Source organism: Ciconia boyciana, chromosome 23, assembly GCF_034638445.1.
Source record: "Ciconia boyciana chromosome 23, ASM3463844v1, whole genome shotgun sequence".
NCBI classification, from domain to species: Eukaryota; Metazoa; Chordata; class Aves; order Ciconiiformes; family Ciconiidae; genus Ciconia; species Ciconia boyciana.
The window spans coordinates 7,437,067-7,452,409 of record NC_132956.1 but is presented as its reverse complement, the minus strand read 5'-3'; the positions used below and the strand labels follow the sequence as shown (position 1 = coordinate 7,452,409).

Below are 15,343 nucleotides of genomic sequence, written 5' to 3'. Positions count from 1 at the left end.
AGCTGCAATCCTGACCACCCCACAGCAAAGCACTTATGAGGATAGTGGGAATCTAAACAGGTGCAAGTAGCGCTTAAAGCAAAACAAGGTACGAGGGGTCTTTTGGGAGAGCGGAGTCTGGAAAGCAGCTTGGCTGTATTCAACAAACCACAGCAGCCACTGTGGTAAATACAATGTTGGGCACAGGGGGAGTTCAGGGTTGGTTGCAGCATGATGGTTGCGAGGGTGCTCGTGTAGGGCATGGTGCTGCACACAACCAAGACAGAAGTGGGGCTTCTCCTCCTCTCTTGGTCAGGCTGTGCCAACTGGAGACCCTCTGTCCCCAACACAACCTTCCCTGGATAAATCCTACCTGGGACCTTAATTCTTGGAGATCTGCATGCTTCGTCTTCACAGAGCTTTCTAACAAGTATCAGAGAAGCATTCCCTCTCCATGAGGTCAAGGATTTGGGCATAGAGCCATCAGCTTGCATCTGGAACATTAAGTGCCCATTTTCCTCTGACCTAAGATCTTTTTTCACCTTCTGGGTAAGAGAAATCAGTTATCACTGGAGCTAACAGTCTGCTCCAAAGAATCACAAGCAGGAAGGCACAGGCTTCTGATGGAAGTTTTTCCTATTATTTCTTGCCAGCAAACCTCTTGTGCCCTTCCAGGAACTTTAAAGGATCTGTCCAGACGTGCCAAATCAGGTACAAGCCTCCATACCCTAGTAACTGGACTCCTGTTCTTTGAGAGAATGATGCACAGCTGCAGCACTGGCATCAACTTTTGGCAAGTCCAAGAGGTCACATGCAAGGGGAGGAAGACCATGTAAAAGTCTCTGAATGCCAAACCCTACTCCCTCTACCAGCTATTTGTTTGTGCATTGGCCTCTCCCTGGCACTTGAGCCACCTCTCTGTCCAGGCACGTGGGTTTTCAGATCGGGGCACCTACATCCCTGGAGATAACACAGACTGCTTCAAAGCAGTGTGCCAGTGAAATACAGAAACTCGTCATCTTTCCATCAGGCAGAGATGGGGAACAGCTGTCCAGGCAATGTCTCCTGTGTCTAAACACAGCCCAGCACCAACATAGACCTTTGGGGCCATAGACCTTTCCCACAGTGGCAGTGCCTGGCACCTTGCAGGGTCCCATGCTGGTAGCTTGCTTGTGAACAGCAAGAGAATCCGCTTACAATATGTAGGGAAACCAGGTTTCTCTCTGAGAAAGTGTTTCCTAGAGCAAAAGCTGCTCTTCATCTAATGCAAAAGTTTCCAGGCAACACATGGGTATGGTCAAAATTTTTGAATGAAAACATATTGGAGATGTTTGAATCTGCAGTGAAAGGTTTTGTTTCAATTTGGATTTTGTTTTATTTCTGATTTTTCCAAATTCAACCTCAGGTTTATATATGCAGATAAAGTCTGTCATTAAATATTACTTTGTCATGGCTTGGCTTTTAGTGAATGAAATGTTTTGATGTCAGCATAAAGTACTTCAATCAGCCATTCTGACGTTTTTCACTTTAAAATAAAGTCAGAATTTGTCAAATTTTGCCTGCTTCTTCCAGTTAGTGACAGACACAAACTCCACAGAGGTTCAGTAGTGCATCTCCTCCAAACCCTCTAGTTCACGTGTGCTGCTTTATTTGCTCATCTCAGGACTTTGGGATGAGATTCTGCCCCATACATGAGCTGGTGTAACCCCCCCAAGATATAACTTGCAAGGGGAGAGGCAACCTGGCCCAGTGCTCTTCCAGTAGTGCCTTGACCTGGTTCTTCCCCATCTCAGCAGCAGGCTGCTTTTGCCCCCAGCTCAGGTAGAAGTCACACACCATCTGTGACCATACAGCCTGCCAGATCCTTTCCCTGATTTCTTGCCAGCCAGAAAACTAACAGGAATAACCACAAGCTGCCAGATCCCCTCAATGTGAAAGAAACCAACACGTTTGTGTACATTTCTGGTCAATTACAGGCTATCAATTTCCTGCGCACCAGCCTTGGGCTCTGCCATCTCCTTTCAATGGATCTGAAAGTAAATAGAGTGGGTCTGGAGATGATGGGCATCAGCTGTCAGGGATTCCTGAACAACGCTGGCCGGGTCAGAAGTTGGCAGTGGCGGGAGGATGCGTGCAATGAAGAGAAACAGGACAGAGGAGGCTGCTCTGGCCCAGATGTGCAACGGTCTCTCATATGCACAAATTAACTGTGGGCACCTTAGAAAGAGTCCAGAAGAGCTTTCAACTCTCAAGCAGAGGTGGAATTCAGTGTTCAGAGAGGTTTTTTCCCTAATTCAAATACTGTGTCTCCTTAGACTTCCAGCTGATACTTTTCCAGGATTTGTGGGGTCAAACGCACTTTCTGCAAACTTATTGGCAGTGGTTGCATGTGCCCCTGATAAGCAGTTGGAAACATGTCTATGGCATGTATGTGCAGAACACACTAGTTTCACCCCAGCCTGCTCCTCAAAGGAGAACCAGAGCTCGCAGCAAGTGCTCTGAATCAGGCATGGGTACTGAGCTGTGTCCAAAAGGCATGGTATGAAAAATGCCTTAATCTACCATGGCTGACACAGTCCTCCTGTAAATAACATTCTGGGTCATACCAAAAAGCCACTGAACCCAGATGCAGGGTACACAGAGCAATGAAATGGGAGCACTTTGGTCTTCAGCAAAGCCTGTAGGAACCTGTGCAGGAACCTATGTTTTTGCTTAGGACTGCAGCAAAAAGAACAAGGAAAAGCATTGCCCTCAACCTGGCTGGACCCCCACACCCCAGCTCCTGGGAATCAGTGGTTTAGGCACCCTTGAGCCAGATGTGGCATTAGGCAATCACCCTGAATAGTCACAGGTAGATTTATCCTCCATTAATTTGTCTTGTATCTTTGTCTTGTGTCTTTATAGTAAGAGTTTCTTACTAGGGACTCTACAAAATTCTTCACCAGTAATTTGTATCTAAAAAGTACATCCTCCTAGTGCATCAAACCAGCATCATCTTCTCTATCACACCTCTCCTCACAATCTCTTTGCCAAACAGAGGAGTCCTGGTACCTTCACCGCTACACTGACCTGGTTCCTTAGACCCTCTTCCCTCTCCTCTGATGTGTCTGCTCCTTCAGTGTCTGCTTTTTTGGTACAGTCCGACAAGCCATGCTTTCCAGGTGGATCATTTACTCTCCCAGGAATATCTCTGTAGCAATCCACTTCTGTTCCCACCATGTGGGCTCCAACAGGGGTTCGACCATTGTGCTCCCACTGCTTTCTACCACATTAACTGTGCAAGTGGCACAGGGGGGCTGCAAAGCCCTTCATTAGCCTGAAGAAAAACAGTCCTGTGCACACTGCACATCAGTGTAAACTGCCCACAGAGGTCTTCTTGGAGGTGAGGGCATGAGCCTGGAGCAGGCAGGGCAGACTGTAAGGTACAAGCTACCTTCTGAGGCACTGCAGGTTGCAGAACAGCTCCAGTCTGCTGGCAAGTGCCTCTGCCATGGAGTTTCCAGCTCCCTAGAACAGCTCTGTGGCTTACAACCATCCTTGGCTTGCCTTGCCCTGCTTTCTACCCTTCTGCATTGCTCTTCCTGGGACACAGCACCGTGCCCCCCAGCCAACCCTCAGGCAAGTGTGGCTAGTGTCCCAGAGCAGAGCTGGGTAAGAGTTTCTCAACACAACATTTATCTTCATAAATATCCTGCCTTAATCAAAGCAGGAGATGCCAACTTGAAAGCACAGCATTTCCATGACTCAGTTGATTTCAAGGACATTTGCGTGGGGAACGTGACGGATCCACCAATTGTATTTGTTTGCTGTTTACTGCTCATTATCTCTTTCAAAAGGCTTTGGCTGGGCAGCAAAGAGGAAGATACTCCTGGGTTTACCTTTCCCTGGTAGCTGCTCTGGGTGTTAAGAGGATACCTACTCCAGCAGGGTGACAGGTTTCACTTTCCATGAGAGTGACTAGGTCTGTTCCCAAAGAGCCCAGCGAGTGGGGATCCGGAGCCCAGCAGAGACCTGGAGAAGGGCAGGGAACAAACCCACACTCAGGACACAAAGGAATGTGAGGCTCTTTCCAGGGATCTAGTGGAGACCATTTGGTTGCTAAAAGTCAGGACATTGCTAGGCTGTGGCTGCTCCAAAGGACACAGTGGGCAGAAAGAACATTTGCTTGCACTCTCATTTTTCTTGCTTTAAAAAAAATGTTCCTTGTTCTCATTCATGCCCCAATATTTCTTTTTAGTTTAGAGGTTCTTTTGGTTTCAATGTGCTCACACTAAAGAAAAAGTTCATGTTGACCCAGCTCTAACGCTGGCCAACTCTGAGTCCCATTATGTGAGGCAAAAATGTAAAAAGAGCTTTAAAGAGGCTGAGAAGTCCTGCTTGGACGCTTCCAAGACAAAAGGTATTTTTCTCTTCAAATGACTTTTGATTTTGAATGTCCTTTCTGGGATGGCTTTTTTAATGTCAAAACTGGAGAGAAGAAACAAAAACCCACATTTTTTATTATTTTGATCAACCCAAAACAATTCTTTCTGGACTTCTATTTCATGGGAATCACCAAAAACATGAACTTGCAGAATGGTATCAGAAATGGAAAATATGGCCCTTGCCCAACATCCAGCCCAAAGCAGCTTGGTGCACTGACTGCTCTGTCCAGGCAGTGAAAGCAGAGGGGCTGGGAGGAGGCTCCATCAGCCTCTCCTTCGGTTTGGTGTATGAGACTCCCCTACTCTAGTCGAAGCAGTTCTGTGCTAATGGTCACTGGAAGCACCAGGGCACTTGTACACCTGTAGGCCAGAAGATGTCAATGCCCATTGTGCTCATAAGAGCTATATCCAGCAAGACAAGCCATCTTCTCCCTGCCTTGTCACAGCGCAAGTGCTTTCCCCTTTTATCGTCATGAGGACTTCTCTCTGGCAACTAGGACTGTTGCAGCCAGGAGATGGAGCCCATGAGAAAAATCTCTAGGAGCACACTTAGCAAGATTCAAGTTTTGCCTTTTTGGAAAAACTGCCCTCATTTTCTGATCCAAGTTTCATCTCTGTCCCACGACACAGTGCCTTCTGGAGGCAGCTCCTTGTTGCTTCTCAGCCGTGTCTCCTCCATGTGGCTGCAGCCTATTCTGCCAAGTGATCTGCCCTTCTCCCTACCCTTGGCTGTGCACCCCACACCTTCCTTTCTCCTCTGCTGTCTAGGGAGAGCCCTTCCCCTGGCAGACCCTGTGGGCCCTGCGATGAGATGGTGTTCACTGACAGCCCTGACCTGGCTTCTAAAAGCTATTGCTTCTTGTTCTCACATCAACCATTCGCAGGGGCAGAAATGCACTCCCTCCTCTACTCAGCCCCTTTCTGCTGTCATGCGTGGAGAGCACATAACATGGTACAGAGCCAGGGCAGCTACGGGAGGAGCTAGAAGTGGAGCAGCCAGAGCAGCATGAGAGTTGTGCTTGCCATAGGTCACTGCTATTCACTGCACAGACCAGACTTCTGAAGACCTGCTGGTGCAGGGATGGGCTTAATCTCACCCTGGCAAACTGGCCTTGGCTGAGCCTTTATTATTGAAACATTGTGGAGATCTCGGATAGGGCCTACACATGGGGGATGATCTAAGATGACTGATCTATTTTCAAACACGGAGAGGTGGGAGTAGAAACACGTTTTGCTCTTGCCTATTGCAGTGATATGGGATTGAAGCAGGGCTGGTGCCTCCAGATATGGTGTAATGCAAATGAGCTCTTACTGCTTTGATCTCTTTATCTTCCCTTTCTCCTTTTCTTTATGGAGACTACCTTTAGCATAGTTTTCAACCTGCAGGCTTTTAGGAAAAATTTCAGCTGGCTCTAGGGCTCCAAGTACCATTCTATTGTCAGCCCCAGCTTTACCCCGAGCAATTCAGGCATTTTGTGGTGACCTCGGAGATTTCAAGATAAAGAGGAAAGGAGATAACAAGAGCCTTTATGAATCACTCTAGAATAATCTGAAGAATTTCTAAAACCATCATTTATTGCCTTTGGGCTTCTTTTCTAAAGGTGGTGTAATTGTGCGTTTTTCACTGGATGCTAATGAGAGTGGCCAGAAGATAGGTAGAGACATTGCTCATCTCCTAGTGATTTCAGAGAGACAAGAGTGTTTCATGCCTTGCAAGAACAGGTCTAGTGTTGGACCTTTCCAGGATAAGGATGGGAATTTTGGTCTGGTTTGTACAGCTCCCCCAGGAATCCAGCTGATGGACTGGGAGGCCTTAATGCTGTAATTGTGCAATTAATTAATCAAGAGGATACCAGGTCATTACCTTCTCCCCACAATCATAAAAATTTCTGCTCATCTGCATGAGTGTAACAAAGATATTTTTTACAGTCCAGGAACCCATGTGTTCAGCACCGAGAGGAGCTAGGTTGAGTGCGTGCTGGGAAGAAAGCACATTAATATCCTGAACATCTTGTAAAATGTGAAGATATTTATATAGTGGATCAATTTAGCGTTTGAGAAGATAGTCACTATTTGGGATTCTTAGTAGCTTCCTGTAGGCTCAAAACCTGAGCATAGCAGCCAGATATGTTCTTTGGGGTGACCTTGCCTCCTTACAAAAGAGGAGCAGAAGGTCCAGTTCCCTAAATACTGAAAATGCTGTCCAGTGGCTTGGGCAATGTCTGTCATCACTTCCAGCTGTTGCCAGATGCATGGGATTTCACTGAGGTAGGAAAGAAGCTAGGAGCCCACAGAGTACCCCACTGCTGAGTCCCTGAATGTCTTCCCCTTGAACCACACCATGAGCTTGCAGAAACCTTATAGATCAAAGAGCTACTTGAAGGCAGCTACTTGCCCCTGCTCTTATGGCAGGACACAGGCTTCTCATCATGCTGAGTGACAGAGGCATCCATGGAGAGCACCTCATGGGACTGAAGCTGGTGAGCATACTTTCTGCCCCTTTGGAGTACAGAGAGAGATGGCTGGGGAACGTCTTCTCCCTGCCATAGGTAGGAGCTGCTCTTTCTGTAGGAAATGTCCTAGCCCTGTGATGGCTTCCAGAAGAGCACCATCTCTCTGCCAGTCGTGCACTTTGCAGATCTTGAGCCGGATGCACATCTGGCTCTGAAGGTTATGTGCTTGGCCTCAGCCACAACCATATCACTGCAGATTTCACCTTCAAACCCTCCTGACTAAGCAGCCACAATATCGTGTTACTCCAGTGTGGCTTCAACCTGTTTTGCTTTAGGTCTGTTGACTACTTGTGTTAATTCACATTAGAGGGCATCTCTGGGGAAACATTTTGCTTATAGTCTGGGAAGAGGTATATCAGGAGCTTTGGGGGTGACAGACAGAGTTCATTGCTCCCCAGTTTTGTGAGCAGCTTTTAGACACCTTGAGTTTGTGTGAGACACATCAATCCCGCTGTCCCTAGAGGTATGTCCAGGGGATATTGCTTAGGCCTGTCTTTGGCAAGTATCGCAGGGTGCCCTTCATGCAGACCCACATATTGTAGCATTAAAAAACTTCCATTTTGTCCTAAGACCATGCACTTCTACAAGGTCCTGCAGGTGCCTTCACCAGAGCTGGACAGAGTCTACTGGGACTGTGCTGCTCCCCACAGGGACATCCATGGCTCCATGTTTCAGAGCCACCAGCACCACAGCCTGCATCCCACCCACCCAAGCAATTATGCCAAAGATAAATTCCTTTGATCTTTAAAGCTCATATCATCCCTGAACTAAAACACTGTGGTAACCATCTCCTAGCACTGTTAAAGAGCATGGCAGACAGTCCTACTGGAGTACCCAAAGCATGGTGTGTGTCACATAATTTTTTGGTAAGGAAGATCAGCTAATCAGGGAATAATCAAAGGTTGTTCATGAAAGAAGGCGACATCAAAGCAAATAATTTAAGGAACTCCTCGAGGGCCAGAGTAGTTGTAAGGTCTGAGGGTGAATCACATGAGCTCAGTTTCCATGAACTGTGTCTCAGTTTTCCTGCAGGTACAAGTTAGAAATGCTTACGATAAATGTTTGGAATTAGTTGGGGAAGGGGGGGATGTTAAATCACACTATAGCCATGATGGCTTTGGGGCAGGGCCATTGGAAAGCATAGGTAATTTCAACACCTAATGCAAGAGGCCTTAAAAGACATTGATTCATGGGTAAATGGGGGTGATACCAGAACAGAGTTTCAGTTCCAGGAATAGCGGAGTAGTTCACTTTACTGTTATAATTTCAGACAACAGCCATGCAAAAGGATTTGACAGTGAAAGGTTTCCTGCTTTTATTTGTTAGCTTTCAGAGAGGACAGACAGCCCAGTCACTGGGGAAAGAGGAACACGGGAGCTCTGGGACAGGAGAGGAATGGCTTGTCCCAGTTCACCAATGCAGTGTGGTCTCATGAACTCAAAGGCAAGAATCTGGACAGTTCCTCTGCTGGTCCTACATTGCAAGCCTGGGTGAAGCTGTAGCACCCCATTTCCTCTCCTATCTTTCTGATTTATTCTAGAGTTTAAGGGTCTTGGCGATCCGAATTATGCTTTTTGTGCATTTCTATAATGCCTGTTATGGTACAGTCTCCATCTTTGTAGTGCAAATGACAGTGCAAATGACAATAGCCATGCTTAGATATGAGTGACCCAACACTTGTTTGACTCCACTGGATGCTAGTCACTCAAAAGAGAGTGGAAAAGCCAAAGTTGGAAAGCCAAAAGTCATTGACAGAGCTGAGAAAGGTCAGAGGAGTCCCTAATCCATTTAGTCCATGAATCCCTAATCCTTCTGCCAGATGTTACTGGGGGAAAAAAAAAAATCCAACAAGGTTCAAATACCATGGGTTCGTTTTAAAATTAACTAAATGTGGCTGTCTGAAGTAAGCATCCTCAAACACTTGAAGAGATAAAATAGCTTCCCTGATTACCCTGACAGGAAGCATTTCCACTCTTGCATGCACTGGGGATGTACATAACACAAGAAACTTTACTAAGAGGAAAAGCGTGAGCTTGGGAAAACACAGCAACAAGTCAACAACAGCTTTACATGAGTAATAAGTCAAATATTTACTCCCACAACACTTCAGGCAAGAATCCTGTGCCTCAGCTTTCACACAAGCATGGACAGCCTGTGGAGAAACATCTTGTACTTTTGTGGCTAGCAAAATCACTGAACCCAGGACTGTGCTCAGGAAGTTCATTTCCAGCCCTTGGAGGAACTAATTCTTCCTTCACGCCATCTGTCCTTGCACCATCCCCTCCATGCTGTCCTTGTACCATGGCCAGTCCAGGAACTCCACCACACCAAGCCAGGTGTGAAGTCCACTGCTCTAGAGGAGCTGGTGTGGGACCCCCATGGGATATCACGCTGGAGAGTTAACAGTAAACACAGTCCTAAAGCTGAGTCATTGGCACCATATTTGCTTCGCTGTTCATTATCTAGCAGACCACTACCAGGGTTTGCCCTATGGGCCCCCTCTTTTCACTATTGTAAGTGCAGATGTGTTGCACTCGAGTCCTGTAGGACTGCAAACCACCAGAGCACCTAAACACCCAAAACATCAGTGAGTTTTAAATAAAATAACCCAAAGTGTTCCCCATGCAATAGCCTTGGAAATCCAGGCTGGATTTTTCTTCACTGCCCCAAGAGATGGTGGGACAGAGCCCCTTCCCTCAGACCTGTCCATGGCCAGGAGCCCCAGTGGTGCAAGAGAGTGAGGAAGGGGAGCAGGGCATTTAAAGAGAAGTCATGCAAGGTGGACCTGTGAGTCTGTCAGAGTGATGGGATAATGGTATTTCTCCTCTGCCTTTTGGAAGATTTCTTCAGAAACGAGTGTATTTTTTTCCTCTTCAGGCTATTGATCAAGGGGGAGGAAAGAAGGGGTCAAAACATCTTCGGCTTCCCCATTACCACCAGCCACGTATTGATGTGCTGCTGAGTATGACTGATGCTGAGGGTCTGTGCATCCCTGCAACCCCTGCCTGCCCAGGGGTGTGGAACAGGCACTGTCCCCATCATGCCTAGGAAAGGGCTGGGCACCCAAAATGCAGTTCAATAAGGTTTGAAAAGTGTACTCTGCGGCAAGCAAGGAGTATTCCCTACACTGCCAGCAGAAGGCAACTTGAGAAATTTCAAGGAGATCTTGGTTGTTTCAGAACTGTGTTTTGTTTCATTGTCTTTCATTTTACGTTATTTTTCGTTATTTTTACATTGTTTCACAACATGTCAAAACATCAGACTGATTCATTACAACATAAACAGGAGACACTTTGAAGTAGGAAAAAAAGATGTTTTAATGGGTGCTAAGTAGCAACTGCCGTTAGGGATTTAAAAATAAAAATAGAAGCGGCACAAAATAATATTTTAACCCTTCTGTTGTATCTCAGCATAATCCAAATATAGAATGCAACGTTGCACACAGAACAATGCAGACAATAACTTTATATTTGCATTCATTCTGAAAACAGAATTTCAAATTCTCATAGGTCTTTTGGGAATTTTTCCACCACTTCTTCAGAGAGGAGAAAGTTATAAAGAAAAAAAAACAAACTCTGCCAGGAGTATCTTCAAATAGGGCTCAAACTGCACAGTTTTGTCACAGGACACATCTCCACACATCTCCTTTACAGTTTAAGGCAGGCTTTAGACCCTCTCCAAGTGTAACCTGCCTCCACCAATGCCAAATAGATCTGGACAGAAAGTGGGGGGGTTTGCAGAAAATGGTGCAAAATTAAGAAGCCTACACCCCCAAACTTTTTCAGCCTCTTTACTAGCAGAACTGGGGAAATTTCTCACTGAAGAATACAAAGAAATTTGAGTAATTTTTTCAATAAACCTATTTTTCCACTGAAGCAATTTCCTACCCAGAGCCCAAAGCCAGCCTGTGATGCTCTAGGGCATTTGATATGTGACCTGCAGTCTCATGTCTTGGGTCTGCAGGATCTCAGTTCAAATGACAGTGTGTTGTGCAGATGGCAGCCAGCTCAGAGAGGTCCCTCTTGTAAGGCTAGGTTTTGCTGAGGGTAACTTTTCTCCTTCATGCTTCAGTCCTTGTCCTTGGCACAAGCCTCCTTCCTCCATGCGTTTGTCCAACACCAAGATAGATTCCCACTGATAATGGTGATACTGGGGAGATGGGGGTGGGGGGGTGGGGAGGCGGGGTGTCACATCCTTCCTTAGGCTCATGAGTCCATGATACTTATTGGGGGAAAGAGTAAAGTAAAATGACTTTATTATTGTTTTGTACCTCCTTATTCCCACATTACAAGAGAGAAACCTGTCTGTCTCTGCCACTCAGTCAAGCAGTCTGAAAGAGCCAAGCAGTGTCCTGTCTATACACAATGATCAAAAATAGCCCCTTCTTCATCATATGAGTCTACCCAACGCCTCAGATGGCATTTGACTGGATTGTTTTGCTTGGTAGGGGATATGGCCCATCCATTCCCATTGGCTTTAACCATGCCAGCTTTTAATTCCACCTCATCTTTCCTCATAGTTGTAAAAATTGATGCTCACTTGCAGTCACCTGGACACAGCTTGCTCTAGACATGGGTAGCAAGCACCGTTTTCTTCATGTGAAGCTGCTCATGAGGGCAGGGTTGCAGCTATCAAGTATCAGACCTCCTGAAGGGCCTCATAGCCCAGAAGCTTCCTTGTTTTTTCCAACTACCAGGTTGTCTAATGCACCATTTCCTGCAGATTTTGCTACTCTTATATCCTAAGATGATGACAGCTCTTGCAGTTGGCAGCTCACAGTGACTCTGTAATGTGCTAAGGGCTTAAGACTCAGCAGACCCCCTGGTCCCCCTGGGTTGTGGCACAGTCTCCTCTGTGAGGGTCTGTCAGACCCTAAGCAGATAGGAGGTGAGCCTTTAGCTGGAGATGACAAAGACTGAGACAAGCACAATCAGACAGATTCCTTCCAACGCCTAAACTCAGACTTTCTCACCCATGGAGCCAACCTCCAGCCCTTGTTCCTGGTGCTACTCCTCTAGTTTTTCCAATTTAGAGCGGGCTTGTCCAATAGGGTGTACCCCTTCTTCCATGGCTCGCTCTCTCCTCAAAAGTAGCTGTCTATCGATGCACTGGAAAAGCTCCCTGTGGTGTCTGGCATGGCCAGTGGTCACAGAAAGATACTTTTGGGCGCAAGGACATAGTGTCCTAGTCCGGAGTCACTGGGCTTCCTGTTCACTCTCCAAAACCTGTGAGCCACTAATACTCCTTGTGCTGTTAGGAAATGTCCTAACTCGCTCCACAACCTGGAGAAGCTCAGGCAGACCGCCCTGAAGGAGCAAGTGTCTCTCCCTGGTTAGTCCTCTTCATCCCTTTGCAGGCAGAGCCTGGGCTGTGATAAGGTGCTAATGCTGCAATGCAGTTTGCAGGGGATTCTCTCGCTGAAGTGCTTTCCCTCTTAGCAGAGAGGGGACACAGAGCCTGGCACTGGGGTTTATTCTGTGCAAACCACAGCATGACTGATCAGACACTTCTGTCTTTCTTCCCCACTAGAGATCTGAGCATGAACAACATTAGCCGGCTGCAGCCCAGCACTCTCCATCACCTGCGTTTCCTGGAGGAGCTGTAAGTATGGAGCGACCGCGCCGGGAAGAGCATGGTCAAGGTGGCAGGTGGGGACACCTGGAGAGGGTGCCTGTGGCTCCAGTAGCCAGCCCCAGTGTTGTTACTGGGGCTACAGGCTGAGATGGAAGGAGGCTGCACACTGGGAGAGGGTTTAATTGCTACTCTAACTGTAGGATTTGATTGAGGACATTACCTTTAGGCTAAGATGGTGCATGTGGCAAAAGTCAAAACAAAAGAGGACCCAATCCATTATGCAAAAATCAACACTGTACCCTGGAGCAGAGCCAGCAAACAGGGAGCTTCATTTACCGTTCTGCATATAGGGTACCCCTCACAGCCTCCTGCAGTCCAGAGACACCTTAGCTCCCAGGCACTTTGCAGTTCAGACGGCAATGAGCCCGGGCAATTGAAGTCCAAAAGATTTGCCCCAGAGGCTGAGGTGTCCTGCCATGCACCAGTGTGTATCGCGGTCTGAGCAGGCACACTCAGACACAGCAGCAATCACTTTCCCTGGGGATCTGCATGTGGCTGTGTGTCAGTGAAGGAGTGGCCCCACTTCTGAAAGTGTGAAAATTAACCACCAGCATTAGAAACCACTGGAATCCCTTGGGAGCCCCAAAAATGGGAGCCGGGGGGTGGGGGGGGCAGAAGATTGAGGTTGGCCATTTCTGCATGGGTAAATTGCACCTGTATGGTCTTATTCCACTTGACCATGAGAAATACCTCCAGGTGTTATTCTCATGCTGTTGCTCCTTTCAACACAATAGCTTCTGTTGGAAAATGCAGTTTCTTCAAAACACTATTATTACATCACATGAAATACTAATATTAATGCTGCATTTGATGTATGTGTTGTAAACTTACTGTATATATAACTTACTACAGTTTAATCTGTCTAAATGAAACACTTTGACTTTACTGAATCAGTTCTTCCAGCCACCGCCACACACGACATTGGCATTTCAAAAATGGTAGCTTCCAAAATGTCAGAATTTCCTACAGAAAAGGTGTTTTCACTGCCCTGAAAGGAGGCATTTTCACCTCCCAGATGTACTTTCCCACATGCTCTGCAGTGGAGCAACCCTGAATCATCAGCATGCAGTACTACAGTGTAATGCCAGTGATGTGCACACGTTGTGGTGCTGACCTGCCTAACACCTTACTGACATGAGCCTCTGCACTGTATGACTGTGTGCAGTGCTTGGGCACCACTGTAATGAGCAGAAAGTCCTGTCTGTGCATTTAGAAAAGAGTTTGCAGACAAGTGTACATAGTATGTGGACACACATATGCAAAGACAAACTTACTTCTCTGAACGTTCAGTCTTGATTAAAGAGACCAAACCAGATACTATTGTTCATTATTCCCATTACAGGTCAAATCTGATAATTATCAAATCATAATATAGGGTTTTAACTTCAAACAGTCTTGCAACTCATCTTCATCTGTCTATAGCTTCTATTCATTAGACTTTTAAGGACCCCAGCTACCCAAACTCCCCTCCCCATTAGGCATGTACAGACTGAGCAGGAGTCATTTTTTATCCTTCCTTAGCTCTGGAGCTTGAGCTACCCATAGAAGGTGGGGTTTTTGAGACCTTGCATCCATCTTGTAGCCTTTCTCTTTCCATTTTGTCAACATCTGTGTTGAAGTGTGGACACCCAAAGCATGCAATGGAAGTAGTACAGTTTTTCACACACAGAGACCGTACTCTGTTGTATACAATTAACAGTTGTCTTGCTGCATGCAGTCGTGTCCGATTACATGTCATGTACAAACAGAATAGTCTCAACCAGCAATGAATAAATATTCATAGGCTCCAAAAGAGCCAGCTTCCCACAGCCAAAAATAATTATGAATGAAACAGACAAAGAGGAAAAATTTAAACAGGAAAATCTGAAAAATAATTGGAAGTTGTTAGAGAACATTTTACTAGAGGTTCAAAATGCCACAAGCCCTCATTCGGAAAGCAAAGGTATTTTGACTAGGAAAAATCAGTTAGGAGAAGAATTGGAAACTGCATCATTATATATCTATGCATACCCAAGTTCATGCTTGAATTTGATAGCAAGAATATAGTAATGCTGTTTACGGAAATCAATAAATTGATATGAAATCAAGCGAGAAAAGATTTTTGTATATTATCAGAAATCTAAAGTGATTCTTTCAACAACAGCATCTAGACAGGGACAGTGTGTGTATAGACATTATTCATAGGACTGTCATTGACCAGTAATACAACTTGCCTGGCATTTCCCCTGCTCTTTTCACTTATATCTTTACCAAACTTTCATCCCAAAACATTACATCAGGACCATCACATTTGGGATGGGATCACCCTCTGTGATGGGACATGCACAAGAATCAAGCAAACAAATCCTGCCTGTTTACACATCCTCAATAGAAGTTTGTTCAGGTTTCACAGCTCAAATCTCTGCAGATTTCATCTACTCTGAACATATTCCCTTGGGTCTACTGGGATGACATGTAGCGCATGAGACCAAGCCTTCTGTCTACTCCCCCCATGGAAGAACTGCCCATCCTGGGACATGCTGAGTCAGTGAAGACCAGAAAATCCTGCTGAGCAATGAGGGACAATCTGCGTATCTCAATGTTAGTGCCTCCTGGGGAGGAGGAAGACATGCCTGCCTGCCTGCTCTGCAGGAAGAGAAGGGCTGACAATGAAGAAAAGGGCTCTGCTGCAGCCCGTCCTTGCTGCAAGTGCCTGTCTTCGGTCAGATGGAAACATTTCAGCAGGCTTCTCATCTCCATGGATTTTGGGTGACCTTACAGCCCCAGCCTGCCTCATACCCTGTTATATTCCCT

The 15,343-nt window shown here is 46.2% G+C and overlaps 1 protein-coding gene across 1 annotated transcript in view; it reads left to right on the top strand.

Annotated features, from left to right (window-relative positions):
- Positions 1 to 15,343, top strand: part of LGR6 (leucine rich repeat containing G protein-coupled receptor 6) — a 149,791-nt gene that overhangs the window by 40,172 nt on the left and 94,276 nt on the right. The window contains exon 2 of the mRNA XM_072844634.1: positions 12,446 to 12,517. Within this exon, the coding sequence (XP_072700735.1) occupies positions 12,446 to 12,517 (72 nt within the window). The remainder of the gene's footprint in view (positions 1 to 12,445; positions 12,518 to 15,343) is intronic.